Raw genomic sequence first — 22,482 nt, 5'->3', positions numbered from 1 at the left:
GGGCCAACACGATAGAGGATGACCACCAATATTTGTTATCAGTTACTCTTGTTTTTCATATGGCAAAATGGGTAGTAGGAATGGAAATGTTTCAGCTGTTTTAATAAACTATGCATTAATAACATTGTGTATATTTAATTTGGGAATGGTTGAAAGTCTGTGTTTGTCAAGGGGGTACATAACAAGAAAATTAGATTGAGAAGATTAGATGAAAGAAACAAGAATTAAGCTTGGCTAGATAACCTTGTAATTCTGTTTCCATGGAGTTATGCCTTATAATATTTAAATTATATTCAAGTACTACTTTTTGCAAGGACCACTGGAATACCTATCTTCTGTGATACTGATTTAACTTCTCTGCCTTTGCAAACAAAGCACTGAGGAAAGAGATCATATTTACAATAAAATCTCCGTCCCTATGAAAGAGATCTCTATACTGAATCAAATTAGCATTACTGTAGCTCCGGACAGGAGTTATAGTCTTTGCTCATGGATGATTAGGCAAGATCAGTCTGTACTCAGTCATTTTTAACTATGTCATGGTCTTCTGGAGATAGCCACCCGATCATTTGGTGCTCCAAGTCAAAATGGGATCGCTCTTTATAACAAAGGTCTTGCTGATGCTCCAACAGTGGCTAATGTAAGCGACTAATTTTCCATCAACTTTAATGGGACGAGGACTGTTCCTGCATAAACATATATAGTAGAATATGTTTCTCACTTCTGAATGGCATCTAGATGAACAAATTCATTAAAAGTTGGAAAAAAATGATTTTTGATTTTGGAAGATAGGACTCAACTTTTAAAATCATCCTGAAAATGTAAATTATCAGCTGTAGATTGTCAGGAGCTCTTCCGGGACACTAAATACCTCCATGAGCTTGGCCTTCAATAACTTAATTATTCTGTCTTATTTTTCAGTAATCTGCTGTTTTCTTTGTCCTTTGATAGGATAACCAAGTGTCCTGCTTTATGACAGTGCCCCCATGAACAGCCTATCATTTACAAAAAAGACAAAATAAAAAGCTATGCGAAATACTTCCAGTCATGAAGTATGGATTATGCACAGTAAGAATACTGAGAATGTTCTTCTCCCCCTTTTACAACTCGTTACACTTTTATATTTTTAATACAGCAAGGTGTGTATGTCTCAGTTATAAGGTTGAATACCCTGAGATCATTTAATACTCAGTCCTAGAAAGTGTTACTAGATTGATATGGCTATGTTAAGTGTACCCTGTTCAGAAAGTTAAAAAGTTAGTTTCTGAAGCTTCACATCCTTTCATACATGCAACAGTTTGTGCTATATCATATCCTAATTTTATCTTTAAGTTTACAGTAAATGTGTGTGTATAGTTGACTTACTTCCCCCAAAACACAGTGTTCTGAACAGTCAAACTTTAATTTCCAAATCATAAAAGCATGTTTTCTCATTTGCTCCCTTTGCTTTGTTTGGAATGAGCAAGCAAAGCAAACCAATCAGACATTTCCATAATGCATTCCTTCTTCTCATACAACACATGAAATAATATTAAACCCCCCCAATATTTGCATAACAATTTGCACATGACCAGAGAAGCATTTTTTAATCTAGTTTGAAGAAATTTATTAACTGCTCTGTATAGATGTGTGTAACAGGACATTCAAATACATGTACAACATTTCTTAGAATACTATGTGGGGGAAAAAAATTCTTAGTATTTGGTTCTGTGGACCTCTCTTCTCTAATGCCCATATCCTAATAGCATGCCAAGCCCACATTCCAAAAAGTCATCTTGATGGCTCCTTTTGGTGCTCCTCCCTGCAATAGTGCCCCTGATACATGGCTCAAAAGTATGCATTAGCCTTCCTGTATTGGCTAACTCAATAGCTGACTATGTACGGTCAAGTCAGTTCACTTCCACACAGAATAAACAGTGGTACCTGATCTTATTAGCCTTTTTACTCTCCTGAGAATCTTTATGTAATGTTGCATTAGTAGTCTTTACTAAATTAGAAAACCAAAGGGAAGATAAATCAATATGAATGTACGTTTGCTGATATTGATTTTTCCCCTCACAGTCAGCATGGGAATATTGTGGCTCCTATTAATACAAAGAGTGGGAGAACTTTAAACTGTTTGGTTTGGATAATTACCTTGTAGTTTTGGAAACTTATTCAAACTTTAGTCTGCAAATGAGACATTTCAAAAAATGAAATCCTCATTAAATATCATATTAAGATATTGATGACAATTTCTTCACGCAGGTGACTGATGAGCTGACTAGGGGAGACGCTCAACCTGTTATTCATGAAAAATAATTCATGATGAATGTGTTGGTGATGTGAAGTTCAAGGGCAGCAGCAACCATGACAATCTGGAGTTTAGAATCCAGAAAGAAGCAAGCAAGACAAATATTAGAATAATCACAGCTCTGACTTCAGGAGAGCAGAATTCAGCTTGTTCAGAAATACACTTGCCAGGATCCCATGGGAGACTGCCCTGTAGGGCAAAGTGGCACAAGACAGCTGGTTGGTCTGCACGGACAACCTCTTCAATGCACAGGAACAGGTCATTCTGATGGGCAGAAGCTGAGCAAGTGTGGCAGAAGCCGAGCAAGCGTGGCAGAAGCCTAACAAGGATAAACAGGGAAATTGTGACTGAGCTTGAAGGCAAAAAGGAAGTATGCAGAAGGTGGAAGCAGGAATGGGGTACCAGGAGGAATATACAACATTGCCTAAGAGTGCAGTGATGGTGTCAGGCAGGCCAAAGTTCAGCTGGAGTTGGAAACAGAGAGGGATGTGAAGGGCAACAACAAGGGCTTCTGCAAGCACACTGGGAACAAAAGGAAGGCTAAGAAAAACATGGACCCACAGCTCAGTGAGGCACAGGAACAAAGGACGTGAATAAGGCTCAAGTGCTCCACGCCTGTTTTGCCTAATTTTTTACTGGGAAGGTTTGTCTTCAGGTCTCTGAGCCCAGTGGCAGTCTGTGGGAGTGAAGCATTACTCACTGCAGAGGAAGATTGACCTAGGGAGCACTTAAGCCAATTGGGCATACACAAGCTCTTGAGACCAGATGGGATGCATCCAAGGGTAAGGAGAGAAGTGGCCAATGTCACTGCCAAGCCACTCTCCTGGGAAGGTTACAGAGCAAATCATTCCAGAAGCCATTTTCAAGCACATGAAGGACACAAAGGTGAGTAGGAACAGCCAGCATGGATTTACCAAAGGCAAACTACGCCTGGCCAGCCTGATTGTTTTTTATAATGAGATGTCTAGCTCTGTGGCCACAAGGAGGGCACTGGGTGTTATTTACCTTGACTTTACCAAGGCCTTTGACATGGTCTTCCATAATATTCTTGTTGCCACATTGGTGAGATATGGACTGGGTAAGTAAGGTGGATGAAAAAAAAAAATCACCTGGACTGGCAAATTTAAAGGACCAATTAACAGTGCAAAGTCCTACCGATGGCTGGTTACTAGTGGCATCCCTCAGAGAATGAAACTGGGACCAGGACTATGTAATATCTTTATTAACAACCAGGATGATCAGATGGAGTGCACTCTCAGCAAGTTCATTGATGATACCAAGCTGGGGGAACAGTCAATATGCTGGAGTGCAGGGCTGCTATTCAGACTGGAGAAATGGATAGGAATCTCATGAAGTTCAAAGGCAAGTGCAAGTCCTACACGTGGGATTGAATAATCACATGCACCAGCTCAGGCTGGAGCCAACTGGCTGGAAAGTAACTTTACTGAAAAGGACCTGGGGGTGAGGGTAACAACAAGCTGAAGATAAGCAAGCAGTGAAGTCTTGCTATGAAGAAGGACCACCAAATCTTAGACTGTATTAGCAAAAGTGTAGCCAGCAGGTCACAGGCAACTCGTTCTGTGAAACCCCAGCTGTAGTACTGTGTCTAGTTTTGGGCTATCCAGTACAAGAAAGACATTGACATAGTGGAGCAAGTCCAGAATCCCCCAGATGATTACAGGGCTGGAGCATGAACATATGAGGAGAGGCTGAGAGACCTGGGTTTGTTAAGCCTGAAGAAGAGATGATTAAAAGAGACCTTGTTAGTGCCTTCGGGTATGTAATGGAAGGGTATAGAGATGATTGAGCCAGCCTCTTCTCAGAGATATATAGTGATCGGACAAGAGGCAACAGACACAAGCTGCAACATGGCAAGTTCCAGTTAGATGCAAGGAAATTGTTTTCACCATGAGGCTGGTCAAACGCTGAGACAAGTTGTGCAGAAAGGCTGTGGAATCTCCATCCTTGTTGTTACTATTTTTGCTTTAGAACAAAGGTCTGTTCAGCTTTGCTTCTATGAAAAAGGCAAATGTGCAATCAATTTTTCTGTTATTCTTGCAGTTCATATACAGTATCTTCATTCACAGAATAAAGATCATATTGCTCAGTACCTTAGGACAACTGAGAACCAGTAAAACTACAAATGTAGCATGCTTACAAATCTCTCCTGACATAGCAAGATGGATTTGCCATATGAAAAGAAAAGCCCATAAGTCAAACCATCTTACTGATTTACATGAAATAAAAATGGAGTTATCATTACTGGAGTTACCAAGTGGAGTTAATGCAGGTAACCAAATGCTCGTGGGATCAGGCCTCAGAAAAGCTTTTTTTTCTTTCCATTGCTTGAAATTTTTAATGACATGTACAAAATAAGCTTCCCTCCACTCTCTTTAGACCTGTCTTTTTTGTATACACACATACATATACCATCTCTCTAAAACTCAGCCAAATTAGCTTGCTTCAGATAATTTTTGCAAGCAATAATTTCCAAGATAGGTAATTAAATACAGTACTTTACATTTACATAGACTTTTCCTGCCTTTATAACTTAATCCATATTTCAAACTCCAGGCTCTATCATCATAATTTTAGGATAAAATGCAACAGTTTTTTATCAGTTGATATCAACTATACAATGATATTTGAAAATGTACAACTGTATGATCTCTCCTGGAACTGTGTGAATGCAAGGAGGCTTTGACATCTGGTGGTGGGTGTTGTCAAGTAGTAAGAAAACCAGACGCTTTCTAGCAGGCCTTATCCTTTCATATATGCCCCTCCCGTCGTCATTATAACTTTTCTCTCTTGATGACCAACCTGCTTCTACAATCAGTCAGTCTGTGTCCCTGTCTTCCTCTTCTTCAAGCAGGCAGAGAAATTGCCTATTACCCTGTATTCCTCAGAAACCACTCAGAGACAAAGAGACAGAAATCTATTAGATGCTGTATCTGTTTCCTAATTGCTCAGCCCTGCATGAGCAGAGACTCTCCACACGTTCTTTCCATAACAGCAACCAGTTCCAACTAGGTCACATCACAAACAGTGAGTAAAGTGACCTAAAAAAATGGCAGTGGCAGAAAAAGGGCATTTTCAATAACCATGGCACATTATTTACCCATCCCTGTGCTCAGCAGTTCAGTCCATCTAAGCCCCAGAATTCCTCTCTACTTCCCATTATGAAATCTGTCCTAATTTTTCTACACTAAGATTTGCACTGATTCTGTTCTTTTCATTTCGTTTCATTTCATTCCCAGCAGTTTTCTCATTCTGGCCATAACCCTCTTCAGTTTTGCCCCTACATTAATGCTGCCTTCCACTCCTCCATGGCAGGTATTGTCCCACCTCAGCTACCCCCTCCTGTACTCCATCCAGTTCTTCCCAGCTGTCCTGTCCCCTAATCTCATCAGTTGTGACTCTATATGTATCCTACTTCCCCAGTCTGTATGTTCATATAATATATAAGCAACATAACAATACTGTCGGTAGTTTTCTTCCAATATTGATCTCTCCTTTATAATCCAGTCTGCCTACTTCTATCTGATATATTTTGCCCTGTCAGTGCTTCTGAGAGCTCTGCCTTGGAACAAGCCCAGGCTGCTCGGGTAACTCTGCTCCCATTCCCCCCTCCCCAGAAGAAAGAAATGCCGCACTTCAGGTGCAATACTATGAAAGTGAGTGCTGGGACAGACATCTACAAAGACAGATCCTCCTCAGGAAATACAAAAACCCTTGCCTCCCAGCAACCTGGGAGGTTCTGCTGGTCAGAAATTTAACTTCCAGGGTCTAGGACCCCTTCTGTCTTAGCATACCTGGAGCATGATACTTACTATGAACCAACTACATAAAGAATTTTTGGGCACTGTTATTGCTTGTATGTTCTACTCCTGTGGTTTTCCTCCCTGTTCTTTGTTCAACCGCTACTACCATACAGTTCCACTACAATCTATTTTGCTGTCTCACCAGGTAACATATTATGGCTCCTATGACTAAATTTTTTCTTTTATTTTTTATTCAGAGACTAAGATTTTTTCAGACTCAGAACCAACATGTTGGCTCTTCCATTAAAAATGAAAAAAAAATCATATTGATTTGAATAAGGACTAAAGGAGAGGGTCATGAAATAGATTGCATTTGATTTATTAATAAACTGAACTCCTTAAGAAGCCACACACAAAACTGCTTCAGAAAATCTTTTCTTAAAATCAAGTAGTAAGACAATAGTAAACAACAGAAGCATCTAACAGAAAATGTTCTCAACCTGTTTTTCTTTTGCACTTCTTGTTTGGCGTTGCTAGGTTCACTAGTGCTTAAATGACAAAGCAATTTCACTGCAGACCACAAAGCAGGATTACGCAAGTTCTGCTGAAGGTTATATTTATATGATTAATTTAGGATTATAATAAAATTGACAGACTCAGGCAAACACCAATGAAAGAAAAATAAGAGGAAGAAAGCAACTCCAGCCTGTTACTGGTTACGGAAGTTTTTCTTTGGAAAATCCATGTAGTTCATGTTTCTGTCGAGCAAGGTAGTATGCCTGTAAATTGAATCTGACAGAAGACACAGCACAGTATCACCAGAAAATGACAAAATCAGATTGTAGAAGAGGGCCTGCCAAACACCTTCACAGCTCTCACAATTCACCAGGGGAAATAAATTCACACAAGTGTAATAAACCTAGACTCAGATACCCACTGGAGTTTTGTGGTGCTAATACCTTTAGTTTCCACTTCAAAAATCTCATTCAAAGTGCTTAAGTCTTCTATTGGCTGCCTGCTGGAGGCTGCCTTTGCCCAAATCCATCCCTCTTAAAAACCAGAGATGGATTTTGTTCATTGTTTCCAAGGGCAACACTTCAAATGTTATCAAGCTCTATCGTCTAGTACAGTTGCGCAAATCTGAGGGTTTTTTTTCTGCCCATGCCATTCTTTCCGTATCCACAAACCCTAGAGCAACACAAATAATAATTTTAAATCAAAATGAAAAATTCTTAACTTTCAGTAATTGCATTAAAGCATAGAGGCAACTGTGGATCCTTATTGCAACAGTCCATATAATGAAAGGAAAAAAAAGTCACTTTTCAGTTTGAAAGGAAATCTATTTTAAAACAAATATCACATTGATATTTGCCAGCAAAATAAAGCCAGTAATAAATAAAAATGATCACCCAAAATGATATACCAGATGGAAAGACCATACTGTTATGGATTAGCTGATCTCATACTAAGAGAAAAATATAACAGCTTTTAAGCCTAACTTTAACTACAGAATATATGTTTGTGAGAACTTTCATAAGCTTTACCACCTACAGAATCAGATACTAAGTAGCCATCAGCATCACAGGTATTTCCCTACAGGAATCTCCACAAGCAGCTACAAAATTTTATTGAGGACGCTTGAGGCAGAACACCCACCTTTACCCAGTTCCTTTACATCTATAACAACAATATAGCAAGTAGACATGATTCAGGTAAGGATCCTTGCTTATATAATCATTTATCTGTTGTAGCTCACTCTGGATTTCAGGAGTGGTACAACACTCTCACCAGCTCCATTCACCCTTACTGTGTCTAGTGCTATGGAATGAATCCTTTACCTGAGTCCATGATAAACTCGGATGTTCTTCATAAAGAAGCAACAGTATTTTTGTCAGTCAAGAACACAGTGATGTGAACTCCCTTGATAAAGTAATACTGCAAAAGCTACGGGTATGATAGTAATTCAGAGCCTTCCCTTCTATGGTTAATAAGACCAAACTAATTTGAATATAAAGAATTTGTTTTCAGAAAAAAAGATACTTTGGCACCAAGGGCCGGTTCCCCCATCTTCAGAACTCCCCCTTGGGATCCCATTGCCCTGACCAGATACTCCTCGAGGCTTGCCACCAGCTCCTCAGCAGCAATAGCAGCACATCTTTGCAGTAACACCATTTCTCTAACATGGAAAGAGCTCCTATGCTAGGTGAGGTATAAAAATGAGGTCCTGGCTTAATGTAATTATCTAATGGAATTTTCACATTAGTAAATAAATTAAATGAGGCAATCTTCTCTGTAACTAGTTGGAAAATAGCTCTTTTAGAGCTACAGGTGTTTGATTTTGCCAAATTAAATGGTGATTACCAGAAAGATCTGCTTGGAAAGGTATTATCTTAGGTATGATATAATTACTACTATATCTCATTAACCTATGGGAGATAGCAGGCATGGCCTATTATCAGTGTTTTGGTGTTTCGCCTGGCCAGTCATCTGTGTAAAGAATGAAGCTGATGGATCAAATCAGTTTATGGCAGTTTATCGGGATAGCAATAAGGTAATGGATATCAACAGTATTTTATTGATTATAAGCACATACAACTGTGGTAACAAAATTACTGAGGAACTCAAATACTAGTCCCAAAAGATTGCCTTCTCATGATATAATCCAGTGTCAATTTTTTAACTGTAACTAAAGTAGCATAGGCTTGACAGTAAAGTAGCTTGCAAAGTTAAAGTTTAAGAGGAATATTACTGAAGGAAGTCAATGATTTCTGATACATTAAATAACCAAAGAAGTTGAAAAAAGCTAATGAGATTTGACAGCATTTTTCTTTGTTATGGCAGGAAAATCAACAATGTATGTTTATAACATTATCAGCTTTGAGAGAGGCTGGAGGAAGTAATTTAGAATTTTATTAAGAGGTCTGACAGAAATTGTACTTGCAATCATATGTACTTTGTACCTGCAAGACAGGCAAAGTTTATGGGCAGAGGTAGCACCTTTTATTGAATCAACTAATATAATTGGGAAAAATCTTTCAAGTATAAAAATCTTTTGTGGCGTCTATAATCTTTTCATTTCTGCCCTACTAAAAGATAAGACACTGAAATATTATTACAGTCACTTAAAATATTGAAAATCTAACACTGATAAAAATCAGAATTTTTACAGATTAAATGTATACAAAAATTTTTTTGTATAACACTCTAATTCAAAGGAATTATATTAGTAAGAGTTCTCCCTTCCTGCTCCTGAAATAGATAGTCTTTTCCTGATATTAGAATTTTTTTGAGCTCAGTATATGGCTTCTGAAAAGTGATTAAAGTTAAACCAAAAAGAATTCTTCACTGCAGAAGAATATCTAAATAGGAAGTTATAGAGACTATAAAAGCTATACTTCAGCTAACTACCTTGGTTAATTTTCTTTAAATTGTTTTCTAGACATGCCACTGGCAGGAGCTGGGCCAATAAAGAGATAATGCTACGCATCTTGTAAATAAATATACACCAAAAAAAAGCTTAGAAGTTACTAACAGAATTACATAACAAAATGTAAGTCAAAGCAAGAAATTAAGAATCCAGGCCCTTACATACAAAAACACAAGGTTCTATGGAAAAATCATAGCAAATTGTAATTAACCATTTCAGACACAGTATGGATAACCTCAGAATTTCAAAAGCAACAGTGCCAAAGAATGCCATCCCATTCTTGTGTGGACTAACACATTGCAGAATATCTCAAAGTAGTCTCATAAACTCATAAACCAGGGAGCAATGTTACAAACACGCATGTGCATGCTAACAACTGAATGTGCTGTGGTTTATTTGAAGGTGGAATGTGAATAAAACTCACCAGATTTAATTTTAGTCTGGGGATTATTTTCAAATAACTGCACCAGATTAAACTACCCAGTCTGTCCCTGTGTGTGCTAAGGAACCTTCAGCTAGTAATAAATTACTAACAAAAAGACTAAAACTGCTTTGACTATTAGGATTAGAATTAAAAGGTGGTCCAACAATAGAACCAACAATTTAGACCTTTGAGCATGATGAAAGCATACTCTGAAGTTAGGTACTGAGAACCTGTAGTAAATGCGGGCTAAAAAGTCCATGCATTTCAACAGTGTCTGGGAAGGGATGCAATCAGCCTCCAGCAGACCGCAAACGCACTGGTTCGCCAGCAGTGAGAGGTACCTTGCTGAGGAGGTCCGAACACATCCCCAGAGATGTGTGGAGCATGGGTGAACCAGCCCTGTCAGGCCTGTCTGGCTCCACAAGAACCACCTACTCACCTACTGTTCTCCAGGAAGCCAGCATGCTGGGAAGCTTGGAGCAAAGATATTCAAGTGGCCCTGGATGGAGTGAGATGAGCTTATTAATGCTGCCTCAGCACCTTTCCGCTAGCGGAGGCAGCAGTGTTGCCACTGGTCAGAGTGAGAAGGAAACTGTGGCAGCCTTGGGGAAGGAGTTAGAAAAAAAAAGCAACTACCATGCAATAATAGCTCCAGAGGGGTGGAAGATGAAGAAGGGGAGGAAATTAGGCATTCAATGCTATACATTTTCAAAAGTGAGACCAGCCATTTATTTAAAAAATCACCACTCAGAAAAGGGACTGAATGTGAACAGATAGGAAAGCAGTCAGTTGAGGCTGTGATCTCAGCAGCAGGATGAACACTTATTTTTCAATCAGTTCAGCTCCCCAGTCTGACTGGTTCACGCTGTGGCCACACATGCACTTGTGCCAGTACCGTACAGAGATGCCAGTATGGCAGGGATGAATGCCTGGGACAGCGCTGCATAAACTCAGCATTGCCACCTAATAAATTCATGTGAAATCATATTGTCAGTGTCAATAGTTTGCTGCAGAAGGAAAGGCTCAGACTTCACAAGTGCTTCTTGAATGTGAAGCAAAGACTTCAAATCTGGTTTGAACAATTCTTGTGGAAAGGCTTGGCCTAAATATCTTAGTGTTTATTATTAACAGAGAACTTAAGAACAGCATGCTGTGTGGATTTTAAGGCATGCCTTAAATCAGTCTGGATATTACCTACTCAAAATCTCTTTCATACTGTTTCAAAAGCATAGTTTTTTAATAGAATAGTATCCACGTGGGTGGAAGACAAAAATGTGACATTCTAATTATATACTTCATGAAATTATGACATTTTCAAAGCTAAAAAATGACTTTGTTTCATAAACAAATTACAGCAAAATCATTTTGACTTGATTTGATAGTTATTATGGACCACTGGATTACTGACTGTAAGCAAATAAATACAGTTTAAAGAATCAGTCTTTTTTGCTAAAATGTTCTTAACTTTTTAGATGCAGTGAGAATTTATAGGGTTTCTCTACTTACAAGATTTTGTTTCATCGGAAAATTTAAGTCTACTATCAAGTGATCCCATAAAGCAGGGTAAAGCTAATGGTTTTATTAAGTACCTTTGCTTCAGGCTAAATGGAAGGAACAATTATGTCACACTTACACAGCAAAAACAGCTGGAACCAGCAGAAGATTCTACACAGTGCAAAAAGAAATATGAAATAGCCTGATCAGAAGCAACATAAATTCACTCACTATAAATGCAGGGCTGGGGAACTGTCTGTCAAGCTCTGTTCAAAAAAGACACAGTAATCCAGGAGGAAGTTAGTACTAAAGGGGAGAAGCAGCTATGAACAGGGCACTGAGCACAGATGGGCAAAATTTTTTGACAGGCCTACTTGAAGATTTTGACCTCACAGTTGGGATTTCTTCCATGGTGTGCAGGGAAACAGGACAGGCTGTACATTGTTCGTATGTGAAGAGAAGGGCACCAGAGGAGACACACCTGACCCAGTCAGCCTGTCTCCCTAACATAACCGACACGCAACATCGCGAGTGTTCGTTATTGCTTGGCCTGACAAAAGGGGAAATTAGAAGTTGTAAAAGTTGAAAGATACTTCATTCCTGCTTCAAACATTTTTTCCATTAGAACAGGGCTGCAATATGTCTTACAAATTTTGTATACTACCTTCTCCTACCAGATAACAACTACAACTACTTGCAGACCAAATGAATAACCTTTTGAAAAACAGCCCTTCTGACCAGACTTTGCAATATCCTCTCCCCCTTCCCCGAAAAAAACCCCAAACAAACAAACTGGGGGAACTGCTTTCTAAAGTATTATTGCTGGAGGTAGCAAAGGCATCTTGAAAGGGAACTGCAGAAGTGGGGCTCCAAGAGTTTGACCCTTCCATGTCTTGGTGACAAAGGTCTCCTGTAAGCAGGAGACATGACAAAGAATTGGCAAGGGGAGAGTCCTCAGCACGTGAGGAGGACTGTGATAGAAGTGCCTGGAACCCGGAAACTGAAGATCATTTAACACCAGAAAGAATTGTGTGTGGATCCATTCACTACCTGAGCAACCAAAATTATCTTTCCTACTTTTTCTTACCATTCTATCCCTGTCATTTCTACGCCAGGCACGGTAGTTTCGCTTTCCACCAGGAACAATGCATCTTCCTTGCTGTTACAGGAGCTGTGAGTTGGCCACAGCTTTGCAGTAAAACTGCCTAGAATCACTTCTCTACTGTGAGTATACCAAAAACACCTAAACAACTTTTAAACTCCAAAGCTGTTTCATTAGAATCCTAGATAAAACACGGCAGCTTTAGAAAAAGAGAAAGTAAGAGTGAGGCGTATCATAATAAAAGTCTGTAAGGAGGTTCCCCCCCACACCACATACCTGCAGAGGAAGCTTGCTCTTAGTAAGGCAATTTTCTATGGTTTTCTGGGCTACAACAAAGCCTACACATTCCCTCCTGAGTCTCAGAGAAAAGTCTCTTTATCTGACCTTTCTCTCACTAGCTGCATGTCCATTCCTAACTCAAGAGACTCACTGTCCCTACATTTAATACTACAAATCCCTAGCTGCTTGCCTCTCAGCTCTCTCCTGTCCCCATGTTACACTATAGAAATTTTGTCCCCTGGGCCTTGCCCGGTTGCTCTCAGAGCAGGTGCCTCTGCTTACTCTGTCCCACAGCCTCCACCTGACCTAGGGTGCCAAGGCAAGAGGAAAACAAAATGGAGGTCCAGCTACTACCCTTTTAAAAATGTATCATCCAGCATATTGCGTACTAACAAAACAGGTACCATGCGTTACCGTTGCCTTTAGTTCTTCCAGGGTATCCCATTCTTTACACGAAAATATATTGCCCTGCTGCTGCTGTGCATGGTGGTAACTCCTTGCAAAACTGCTACAGCCATCTCATGTGATGGAGTCACGCTTCAAAAAGTTGTGCTCTCACAAGGGGGGTCAGGCTGGACTGTTAACCAAATCTTTCACAGGTAACAGTATGTACTATGTTTAGCCACATGCCACAAAAAGCTGATGTATTTGCTGTAAATTGTTGATATCACAGATTAATAAGAAAATACGTATGGTTGATAGGAAAACTGACTTCATGGTCCTATCAGTCTGTTCCTCTGTTGTTTGCTTGGTGGGTGCTCATGTGCTCTTTGTTGCTTAAGTGCTATGCAGAAATACGCCCGAGTATACGTCAGCAAATATAGAATTATGTATAGATCTTAACCAGCTTATGTTTCCATGCACATGTAGGGTGCGTTGTGCTGCTGCATGCATGCAAGGATGCAGGAAGCACACATGTGCTACCAGCACGTACGCTAACTTTGTGCGTTCTTGCATATATATTCTCTATATCGTCACACTGGCATTGCTGAATTTTCCTGTGCATCCATAAGCTTGTGGATTTGAGGCTCCAATTCCGCATTTTTTGTGGCCTTCCCTTCTCTTGAAGATGTATGTATTTTGGAGCATACCAGGCCTTCACCTAGGTATGCTGGTAAGTGTAGTGTATGCATGCTGCCATCGCCTAGCTCGATACATCCAGCTCTCACAATTTTGCAGCAGCGAGTCTGTGTAGAGTTTGGCAGACTCTTTTAAAGCTCCAGCTGGGGGAACCGGGTTGTAACCAGCAGATCTCAACTGCTGCTCCGACAAGGAAGTCGGTGGCCTTCCCAGTGGTGCTGGGAGGCCCGAAAACGAAAGGTGAGAGCACCGGGAGCAAACAAACAGCGGGGCCAGGTCACTGCGGGAGCCGAGCGAGGGTGCGGGTCAGGCGCTGAGGAAGAGGCGGCCGCACCGGCCTCCCTGAGCCCGGGGCCAATGGCCGCCCCGCCAGGCCGCGCCCTCAGCTTGCCTGTTACCACGGGCAACAATCCTGAGAGAGCGGCGCTCGGCGCTCGATTGCAGCGGCTGGGTTCCGACTCCCCCGCCCGCTCTCTTTCCGACTGGGCGGGGGGAGGGGGTGGCGGAGCCGCCACCCTTCCTTTCGGCACTGGATTGGTTGCGCCTACTAGGAGCCGTGTGTTGTTGTTGGAGGCAAAATGGCGGCGGCGGTGGCCGGGGCCGCCCTGCTGGGCAAGGGGCTGGACATCAGCCTGGCGGCGCTGCAGCAGCACGACCCCTACATCAGCAGCATCGTGGACGTGGCCAGCCAGGTGGCGCTCTACACCTTCGGGCACCGCGCCAACGAGTGGGTACGTGCGCCCGCCCCTCCCCCGGCCCTGCTGTGGCGCGGGGCGGGGCGACCGGGGACCCCGCCCCACGGGGGCGGGGCGTCTAGAAGGGGGCGGGCAGAGGGGAGGCCCCGCCCCACCCGGTGGGGAGGTGTGAGAGCTGTTGCAGGGTGCCCAGTGTGGGGCAGCTCTGCGTGGGCACCTAGTGGGGCTGGTGGCGGCTTGTCCCTGGGCTTGGGCTCTGTGGGGCTTTGCGAAGCCCTGCAGTGCCCAGTGGGTGGGTTTTGAAATGTTCGTGGGAATTTTTTACTCTGGGGGTGGGGGGGATGACTGGGTTTTGGACTGGGCCTGTGAGAATGAAGAAATGTCTCCTGTTTGAAAATGGTTAGTGACGGTTGGAATTGAAATACGTGGCAAAATATGTCAGAGTTGCAAATGTTAAAAAGTGTTGTAAGATAAAATGATTTATAATAAAAGTGATTTAAGATAAAAAAATCTTGGGGATTCATTTGAAAATTTGAGAGGTTATTTATGGGTTGTTGTTATTATTATTATGGGGTTTGAGGTCTGTGCACCCAGCTGTGTTCGAAGAATGTGCGTGGTATACTTTCTGTATGTTTCTCCCTAATTGGTTTTGAATATTGCTTAGGAGGAGAAAGTCTGCTTGAAAACTGAATCAGATTTGAGGCACCCTCAAACATAGTTGAGTGTAGTGTTTAACCTCCCATTATTGGCTCTTTAGCCTGAAACAGTCCCCCTCCCCCAGCTGTGTCCTAAAATACTTGCCCCCAGACATGGATACTTAAATGTATGCTTAAAACAGGATATTGAGCCTCAGTATCCACTGTGTCACTTAAGTTCACTTTCTTGTTTGTTTCCAATGAGGTCTCCTCAGTTATCCTGGCTGACAGGATATAAAAAGATTAGAAATTGACTGGGAGGCTTGATTAAGAAAGAAGAACCAGCTCTAATAGTTTTCATATCTTGTCATAACACTTGCATGGGTTGAATGGTGACCTATGCTATTTGTAATCTATCACCACCATCCATGAGGTAGGGTTTAGTCATTTTTTCATTAAGTCAGAGAGGTGCAACTCCAGTTGATACTGTTAAAACAAAGGCAATGGAGACTTACTTATGCCTGAACTTTCTAACATTCCTTTCATTTAGGAGAAGACTGATGTGGAAGGAACACTGTTTGTTTACACAAGGTAAGAATGTTATATTTTAATGCCCGAACATGAAACCTGCGGCTGTGGAAAACCTAGCTAGGAAACAGTTTGGCCCAATGCAGTAACATGCTCAAATCCTGTCGTATTCCAAGGTGAAAAGAAAGTAAAAACTGAAAAAAAGACAATACAGAGAAGAAAACATTGAGAAAGGCATCACCTAGAATGTGGATAAGACTTCAAAATGTAGTTTGAAACTCAATATGGATGAACCAGAGAAATCTGTGACATTGTTTTAAATAGGATGTAGCATTTGTCCTTTAAAAGGTGTCTGAAAAAATAGTAAAATAAATAATGATGCTCACTGAGGTTAGGGAGTGACAGAACTTAATTTTTTTTTCCCCATGTAGGGGAACATTCATGTTAGTTGTATCTGATTGCTAATTTTCTGTGCATATTTCCTCCATGGTTTTGGATGTTTTTAATGCTTTTGTTATGTAATGGCTCTGGTTGTGGAATATTTTTTATAATTCATTTGTTTAGGTATATGTTACATTTGCAGTTTTTTCGCTTACACTTCAATGTTTTTACTTAAGAATATGTCTGTTGAGATGAGAAATTCTTGCGATGTTCAGGGATTTTACAAACAGAATACTTTTCAGAGCATCCATCAGATCATCTGTTCTAATATTCTGTGTACTAGATCTGTTGTAAAGCCTGTCTTATGTTTGGACAGTGTTTCCAAGGTAGTGCCCCAGCATTTTTGTGTGACTAGTGATAAAAGCAGAAAATGACTTGGTTAACAGACCTTGCAGTAGCAGCTGGAAGGGACACTGAAGCAAACAGACAGACTTTCTCCTTCAACTTTTATGCTTTTGAGGATCCAATATGAGCACTGAGAAAGCAAAGAATTATTTTGAGTGGGCAAGAGTCACATGTATGAAGTGACAAACTGACACAGAGGAGGCACAAGAGAATTTGAATTATGTGAGGTGGGAATGCTGATTTTAATCTTTTGAGCTCTTTCCTACCAGCAGTAGGAGTCATGTGCAGTAATTTTTCTAACCTCCTTTTAGGTGAGTGAAGAGGAACAAAAAGATGAGATGGGATGCTATTAAAATTACCACTGCAAGATGAAAGAACTGGCTGTTGTTTGTGCTAGCAGTAGCATGAGGTGCCTAGCTGTGTCCTGTACAACAGAAGTAGTATTTCTCTGGGATGTTGGATTTAGATGTCTGGAACTGACAACGTGTAGGCCTGGCACTTCTAGCACTGTGTTCTTCCATTGTTTTTTTTTTGTTCCCTGTAGAGAAAGGAAGCTGAGGAAGTTTCCATTTTCATCAAAGATTCCCACCCTTGCTGCCCTACAGAGAACAATACTGAACAGATTATGAGCTGTAGATGATATCATATATTGACCTCTCCATCAGTTTCAGTTTTAACTTTAATTTTCTGTGGCTTTGAACAAAGTCATAAAATCCTGTTGGAAAAACATTGTCAACAGACCATAGGTTGGAGGCAACTGGTGTTGCCTTTTGCTTTCTTATTACCATTGTGATAAAGTAATGTGACCATTTTACTTGAGCTGGTTTACTTATCACCTGTCCCATCTTTGAGAATTCTCAGGAAGTTTCAAAAATCAGACTTCCCACTGGTTTAACACCAGTGGAAGTGGACTACTTAAAAACAAGAAATGGGAAAAAAAAGTGAAGTACTGGCTGTTTCAAACAAGGATTCTTCTTAGGTTTTCCATCTTTTGTTTAATTTTCTGTTGCCTCCCATCCTGTAATGCAGATTCCTGTGCTTTGGATTTCATATAGAGACATCCAGCCACCAGTGATTACCAGAGTTGGCACTTTTCCCAAACATTTAGCCATTATCTTGTCCTTTAGTGTCAAACTCAGTTTGAACGTAATAGCTCCTGTCAGAGTTGGTGGTAGGGTTAACAGCTCACGTTAATAGAAATTATCTGACTGACTTAGGCGTGTAACCCCTATGAAACAGCATAATATGATTTGTGTTTTTATACTTTAGATGTTTTTATACTTTAGAAAATCCCATCTGGAATGATTTTTATCCTGTGTAGTTCTTACCTGAATATTAAACAACAGACTGTGCTCTGTCCCATGACTATATCTTTCTATTTGCCTTTTACAACTCCAGCAAGAAACCATAGGCTAGGTGTTGATTGTTGAGTGGTGTGGTGCTAGTGTTCTGGGACAAAGTGTCATTTAGTAATATATTGCCTGTTCAGAAGTTGTAGCCCTTATAATTAAATGTAAAAACTGGGCATGCATATATGATTAATGCAGTGTGTATGTAACTGATGTGACTAAATCATTGGACCTCAAATGGTAGTGTCACAGATGCTGCATGCTCTCTGCAGTTATCGTGAACAGTGGTAGCTCTGGTCATTTCTCATACAGAATGTTTTGAAATAATTAAAAGGATTACACGAAAGACTGCAAGACTCAATTGTTATTTCCTTGACAACCAAATTAGATTTTTGAAATATCTGTTAAAAAAGAAAAACAATTTTGGAGAACTATACAACAAAAAATTACAGTCATTTCTATTTTTCTTTGACCTGATATTTCTACTTGGTAATTTTCAGATCAGCTTCTCCAAGGCATGGCTTCACAATTATGAACAGGCTGAGCATGGAAAATCGAACAGAACCAATTACTAAAGACCTTGATTTCCAGCTGCAGGATCCTTTTCTGCTTTACAGAAATGCCAGATGTAAGTGTGTGATATGTTGGGTTAAATGTTTAAGCAGTCAGCTCTTCTTCAGAGTCTCTTTTCTGTTTAAGACAGTCTAAGTCATTAGATTACGGCTTTCAAGGGCTGAAACTAGCTGGTTAATAGTTATAATTGAAGGAATACATTTTTTTGTTTGACATGCTGAAAGAGAAGAGTCGCTCAATGCTTCCTAAAATACCACTTTTCTCAAGAAAGCGTTTAAACATGCTTAACACGTAATCTTTCCCTTAATTGACAAACAGTAGATTTTTATGGTAAAGTGTATGTGATGGGTGTAGATATTCATACAGATAGTGTTTGTGTTTTGAATATACTTCAGTCGGTGTTGGAAAGTCTTGCCATAAAGAAAATCCACTGAAGATTGGAGTGATGTATGTGATCTTGGTGATCTTGGTGTTCTGCATAAAGATAAACGAACACAGCCAATTCAAACCCTGCCTCTGCTCCAGCTCCAATATACTGTCCTTACAGCAAGCTGGAGAAAGGGTTACTTTTTGACTATCAGGGGTAACTGACCTGAAAACAATGCTAATAAAGAGTTGAGCCTCATTTAAACCCTGATGAGAGACAAAGTTAGTACTTCGGGCTCTGTGCATGTCTCATATAATTATCAGGCTTCTATGTAAGAATTGGCAAATGTCAGGAAAACTCAGAAATGGGTGGAAGACATGAGAATGCTATATGTACAAATATACACAGAACCATTGCAACATGCAGCTATATGTGAATGAGCATTTATAAATATACAGGTTTATATCTGTACCTTGAAGCAGAGCTGTAGTGTGATCAGTACTTTGTACTTGGTGCATAAAAGCAGATTCTGAAAATTCTTTATGTGACCTGTGATCCAGAGTGTTTCCTCTAAATGAAGTAAAAACTAGGGAGAGTCATGGCATCCAAAGCAGTGCAGTTTGATAATCTGTTAGATCTTTTTATTTCCTAAACTCAATGTGGAACTTGAAAATATATCAAGAGGGAGTTCTGTTGCTTGCACATGCTATGTGGCAGAAATCATAATGGTGAAATAACATTTTAAATAGTCTAAAAAACTCTATTTCTGAGAGTATTTGAGATGCTGAAAAAGAGGTGAAATTCCCCCTTTTAAATTCCCAAATAAACTGAAAAGAAATACAGACATCTGCAGGCTAGACTGCACAAAACATTAGGATTTTAAGCAGTGTTAAGTACCACAAGACCCATTCATCCCATCTGATTTCAATGAGTCTCTTGTATATATATATAAGTTTTTTTAATCTCATTTTAAATTCCCAGTAGGAATTTGTATATGCATATACTAATATTTGCCTTTTGAAGTTAAAGCTATTAATCTTTTTATTTTTGTTGAGAGACAATTTGCATAAAGAATAAATAGAACTTGTTTATTGTAACTCTCTATGCTGACATAATGGAAGTAAGACAGTCTTTACTCTGCACACCACATATAAACCGAGGGTTTTTTTATAGCATGGAATATTGTTTGCTTGGTTTTTGAGATGTAAACAGTTTGTTCACCAAGAGATGTCAGAATTTAGGTTTGCAGGGTCTCAAACACAGGTACTAACACATGCTTCTGAGCAGTGGGCTTGTGTTCAAGTTACCTGCCTGGGCCTGTTTGGCTAACTGTGTAACAACAAAATGCAGAAGGCTTCCTTTCTGGATTCTTCTGTCTAAACAATGGTTCTTTTAGGGCAGATTTCCATCTGGCAACTCAAAGCTGGATTTTATTGAAAAATTCATTGCCAGTCAGCCTCTCCAAAGTTAGAACAGCCTGTTGGTACCTCTCTGCTCTTCAGGAGAATTTTACTGAACCCTTCTATGTTCAGCTTTAAGACTTATCATGCAAAATAGACTAGCCAGCTAAACACACCAAGGGATTCCTTTCCCTGAATTAGTTATTGCTCCTTTCTGCTAGTAGATTCACAAATCTGTACTAGGAGGCACTACCTCAAAGAATTTTCAGTGTACGTTAAAGAACAAACCCAACAAGCATACCAAACAAACTAAGGGAATGGAAGCAGGAGGACTGGAGCAGGGGAGGTGAAAGCCTATCTTCAGAGATGACCTACACTGACAATTTGCCAGCGCCAATATGAAGGTACCAAATTTTTTCTTTCACGTTAGGATCTCTCAGCCACAAGAACCAGTGTCTTTTTGGCCTCATGGCATTCTTTGCTATATGATTCAGTTGAGGGTAAGCATAAAAAAGAGAGTACCAAAACCCCAGCTAGGGTACTTCTAGTTTTCTAAAGTCTTATTCTGTCATAGTTTTGGTGGGTCTATTTTCTCCAGAGCTAACTGCTGCATCTGACCATGGAAAAATCTGTGTTTGTTACTTAATTTGAGTGTTTCATTATGTGAGAAAAGGTTCATGTTTGCTTTCCTAAAACCCCACTAGTTTAGGATACCAACTAGTATCAGGTGTGTTCCATGTATATGGATACATGTTAATCCTAGTTATTTGTCTTTCTAAAATAGTCGTATAAAGGTTTCATCATTAGTTGTCCAAGAAAGCTGAAGCTGTTGGTACTTCAAAAGAAAAACTTTTTTTCTGACTTCCATAGAAACAGTTATGTCTTCAGAACAAACTGGGTTTACAGACTCATAGAAGAAAAGTTATTTACCACCTCATTTGACCTTTCCAGGCTTTCTTTAGGTCATCCGGATAGTTTACATGGTGATTTCTCCACTAAGATGCAGCTAACTTCAGTCCTTTTCTCCCTTATTGTGTATTTCAAAGTCTTTACTACATAAAATAAAGCAACTTCCTCAGCATTAAATATCTGTCTTCACTAAGGTCTCTTCCAAACATGAATATCCACCTTGAATTTTTACAATAAATATTTTCATTGGGTTTTGCTTTATTATACAACTTCTATTTATCATTTTTGTGAAAATGAGGCTTCAGGCTTTTTCCTTATTAAATGGAGTTTTCATTCAAAACCTGTTCTTTTTAGGCACTAATATTATAATATTATAATATTATTTTTATTTCCTACTTCCAGATACTAATAGAGGACTATTCAGTAATAACTGTTACTCAGTTCAACCTTGGGCAGTTTGGAAGTAACACTTAGTAGGATCTGGAAACAAGTTGCCTTTTCTAATCTTTTGTTTGAATTGGTTACTTCTTCCTCTATTTGTCATAAAAATCTTATTAGATATGACATAACTAGCACTGTTTCCTCTGTGCTTTAATTGGTATAGTTCTTTTCTAATATAAGAAGATTTGTATTTGATTTTTGTGAAAATACAAATTTCAGAAAAAACAAAATCAAGCATTTAGAAGAATAAGAAAGTCCTGTCTGGTCTTTTGTTTGTTGCAATATGATGAATGTTTGTTGAAACTAGTTTCATTTCAGTAGAACTAAATATCTACAGCTGGTTGTATCACACAATTTAAAATAAGTGCTCCTGGCAGCAAAAGGGTGTTACTTTTGCACTGGAGAAGTCCCCAACATTTTGTCATGTTATACTTACCATTTTAGAAAGACTGCTTTGCACCCACTGTATGATTACAATAGAAAAAAGCTTTCCAAAATGATGTATAATAAAACTAAAGTTTATGAATACTTAAAAAGGAGTATTTTGATCTTTTTACTTTATTGGGTTTTGTATAACTTCTGTTTTTCCACATGATCTTGTTTTGTCTTAGTGGTCTAAAGTCTATTGTCTAAAAACATCGGTGCAGACACCTACAGTCTAATCCCAGGACTTTTCAGGCTGGATTTGGGAGCCCTGCCAGTTAATGTTTGCACTGATCTATTATTTAACAGAAAAGTTTATATCTGTTAAAGTAAGGCTGAAACTGGGGTTATTCATTTGAAAAACAGAAGGGGAGCTCAAATTACAGAGTATTTGATGCCAACAGAAATCCTTTTGTAAGTACACTGAGAAACAAAAGGTTTAAGGGTCAAATAAGTATTTTGCATATGATCCTTAAACTTATGTAGTTAACTGTGGTTTCAGACACTTTGTCTTTC

The 22,482-nt window shown here is 39.6% G+C and overlaps 2 protein-coding genes across 2 annotated transcripts in view; one reads left to right on the top strand and one right to left on the bottom strand.

The window, feature by feature from the left end:
* LOC135328880 (voltage-dependent L-type calcium channel subunit alpha-1C-like) overlaps nucleotides 1–22,482 on the bottom strand; it is a 76,754-nt gene that overhangs the window by 49,881 nt on the left and 4,391 nt on the right. The gene's annotated exons all lie outside the window — the stretch shown is intronic.
* DCP1B (decapping mRNA 1B) overlaps nucleotides 14,363–22,482 on the top strand; it is a 46,229-nt gene continuing 38,109 nt past the window's right edge. The window contains exons 1-3 of the mRNA XM_026116989.2: nucleotides 14,363–14,591; nucleotides 15,741–15,781; nucleotides 18,354–18,481. Of these exons, the coding sequence (XP_025972774.1) occupies nucleotides 14,439–14,591; nucleotides 15,741–15,781; nucleotides 18,354–18,481 (322 nt within the window). The 5' untranslated portion in view covers nucleotides 14,363–14,438. The remainder of the gene's footprint in view (nucleotides 14,592–15,740; nucleotides 15,782–18,353; nucleotides 18,482–22,482) is intronic.

This window comes from Dromaius novaehollandiae, chromosome 1, assembly GCF_036370855.1.
Source record: "Dromaius novaehollandiae isolate bDroNov1 chromosome 1, bDroNov1.hap1, whole genome shotgun sequence".
Classification (NCBI taxonomy): Eukaryota; Metazoa; Chordata; class Aves; order Casuariiformes; family Dromaiidae; genus Dromaius; species Dromaius novaehollandiae.
Note: the sequence above shows the minus strand (reverse complement) of the source record. Positions and strands in the feature narration are given on the sequence as shown.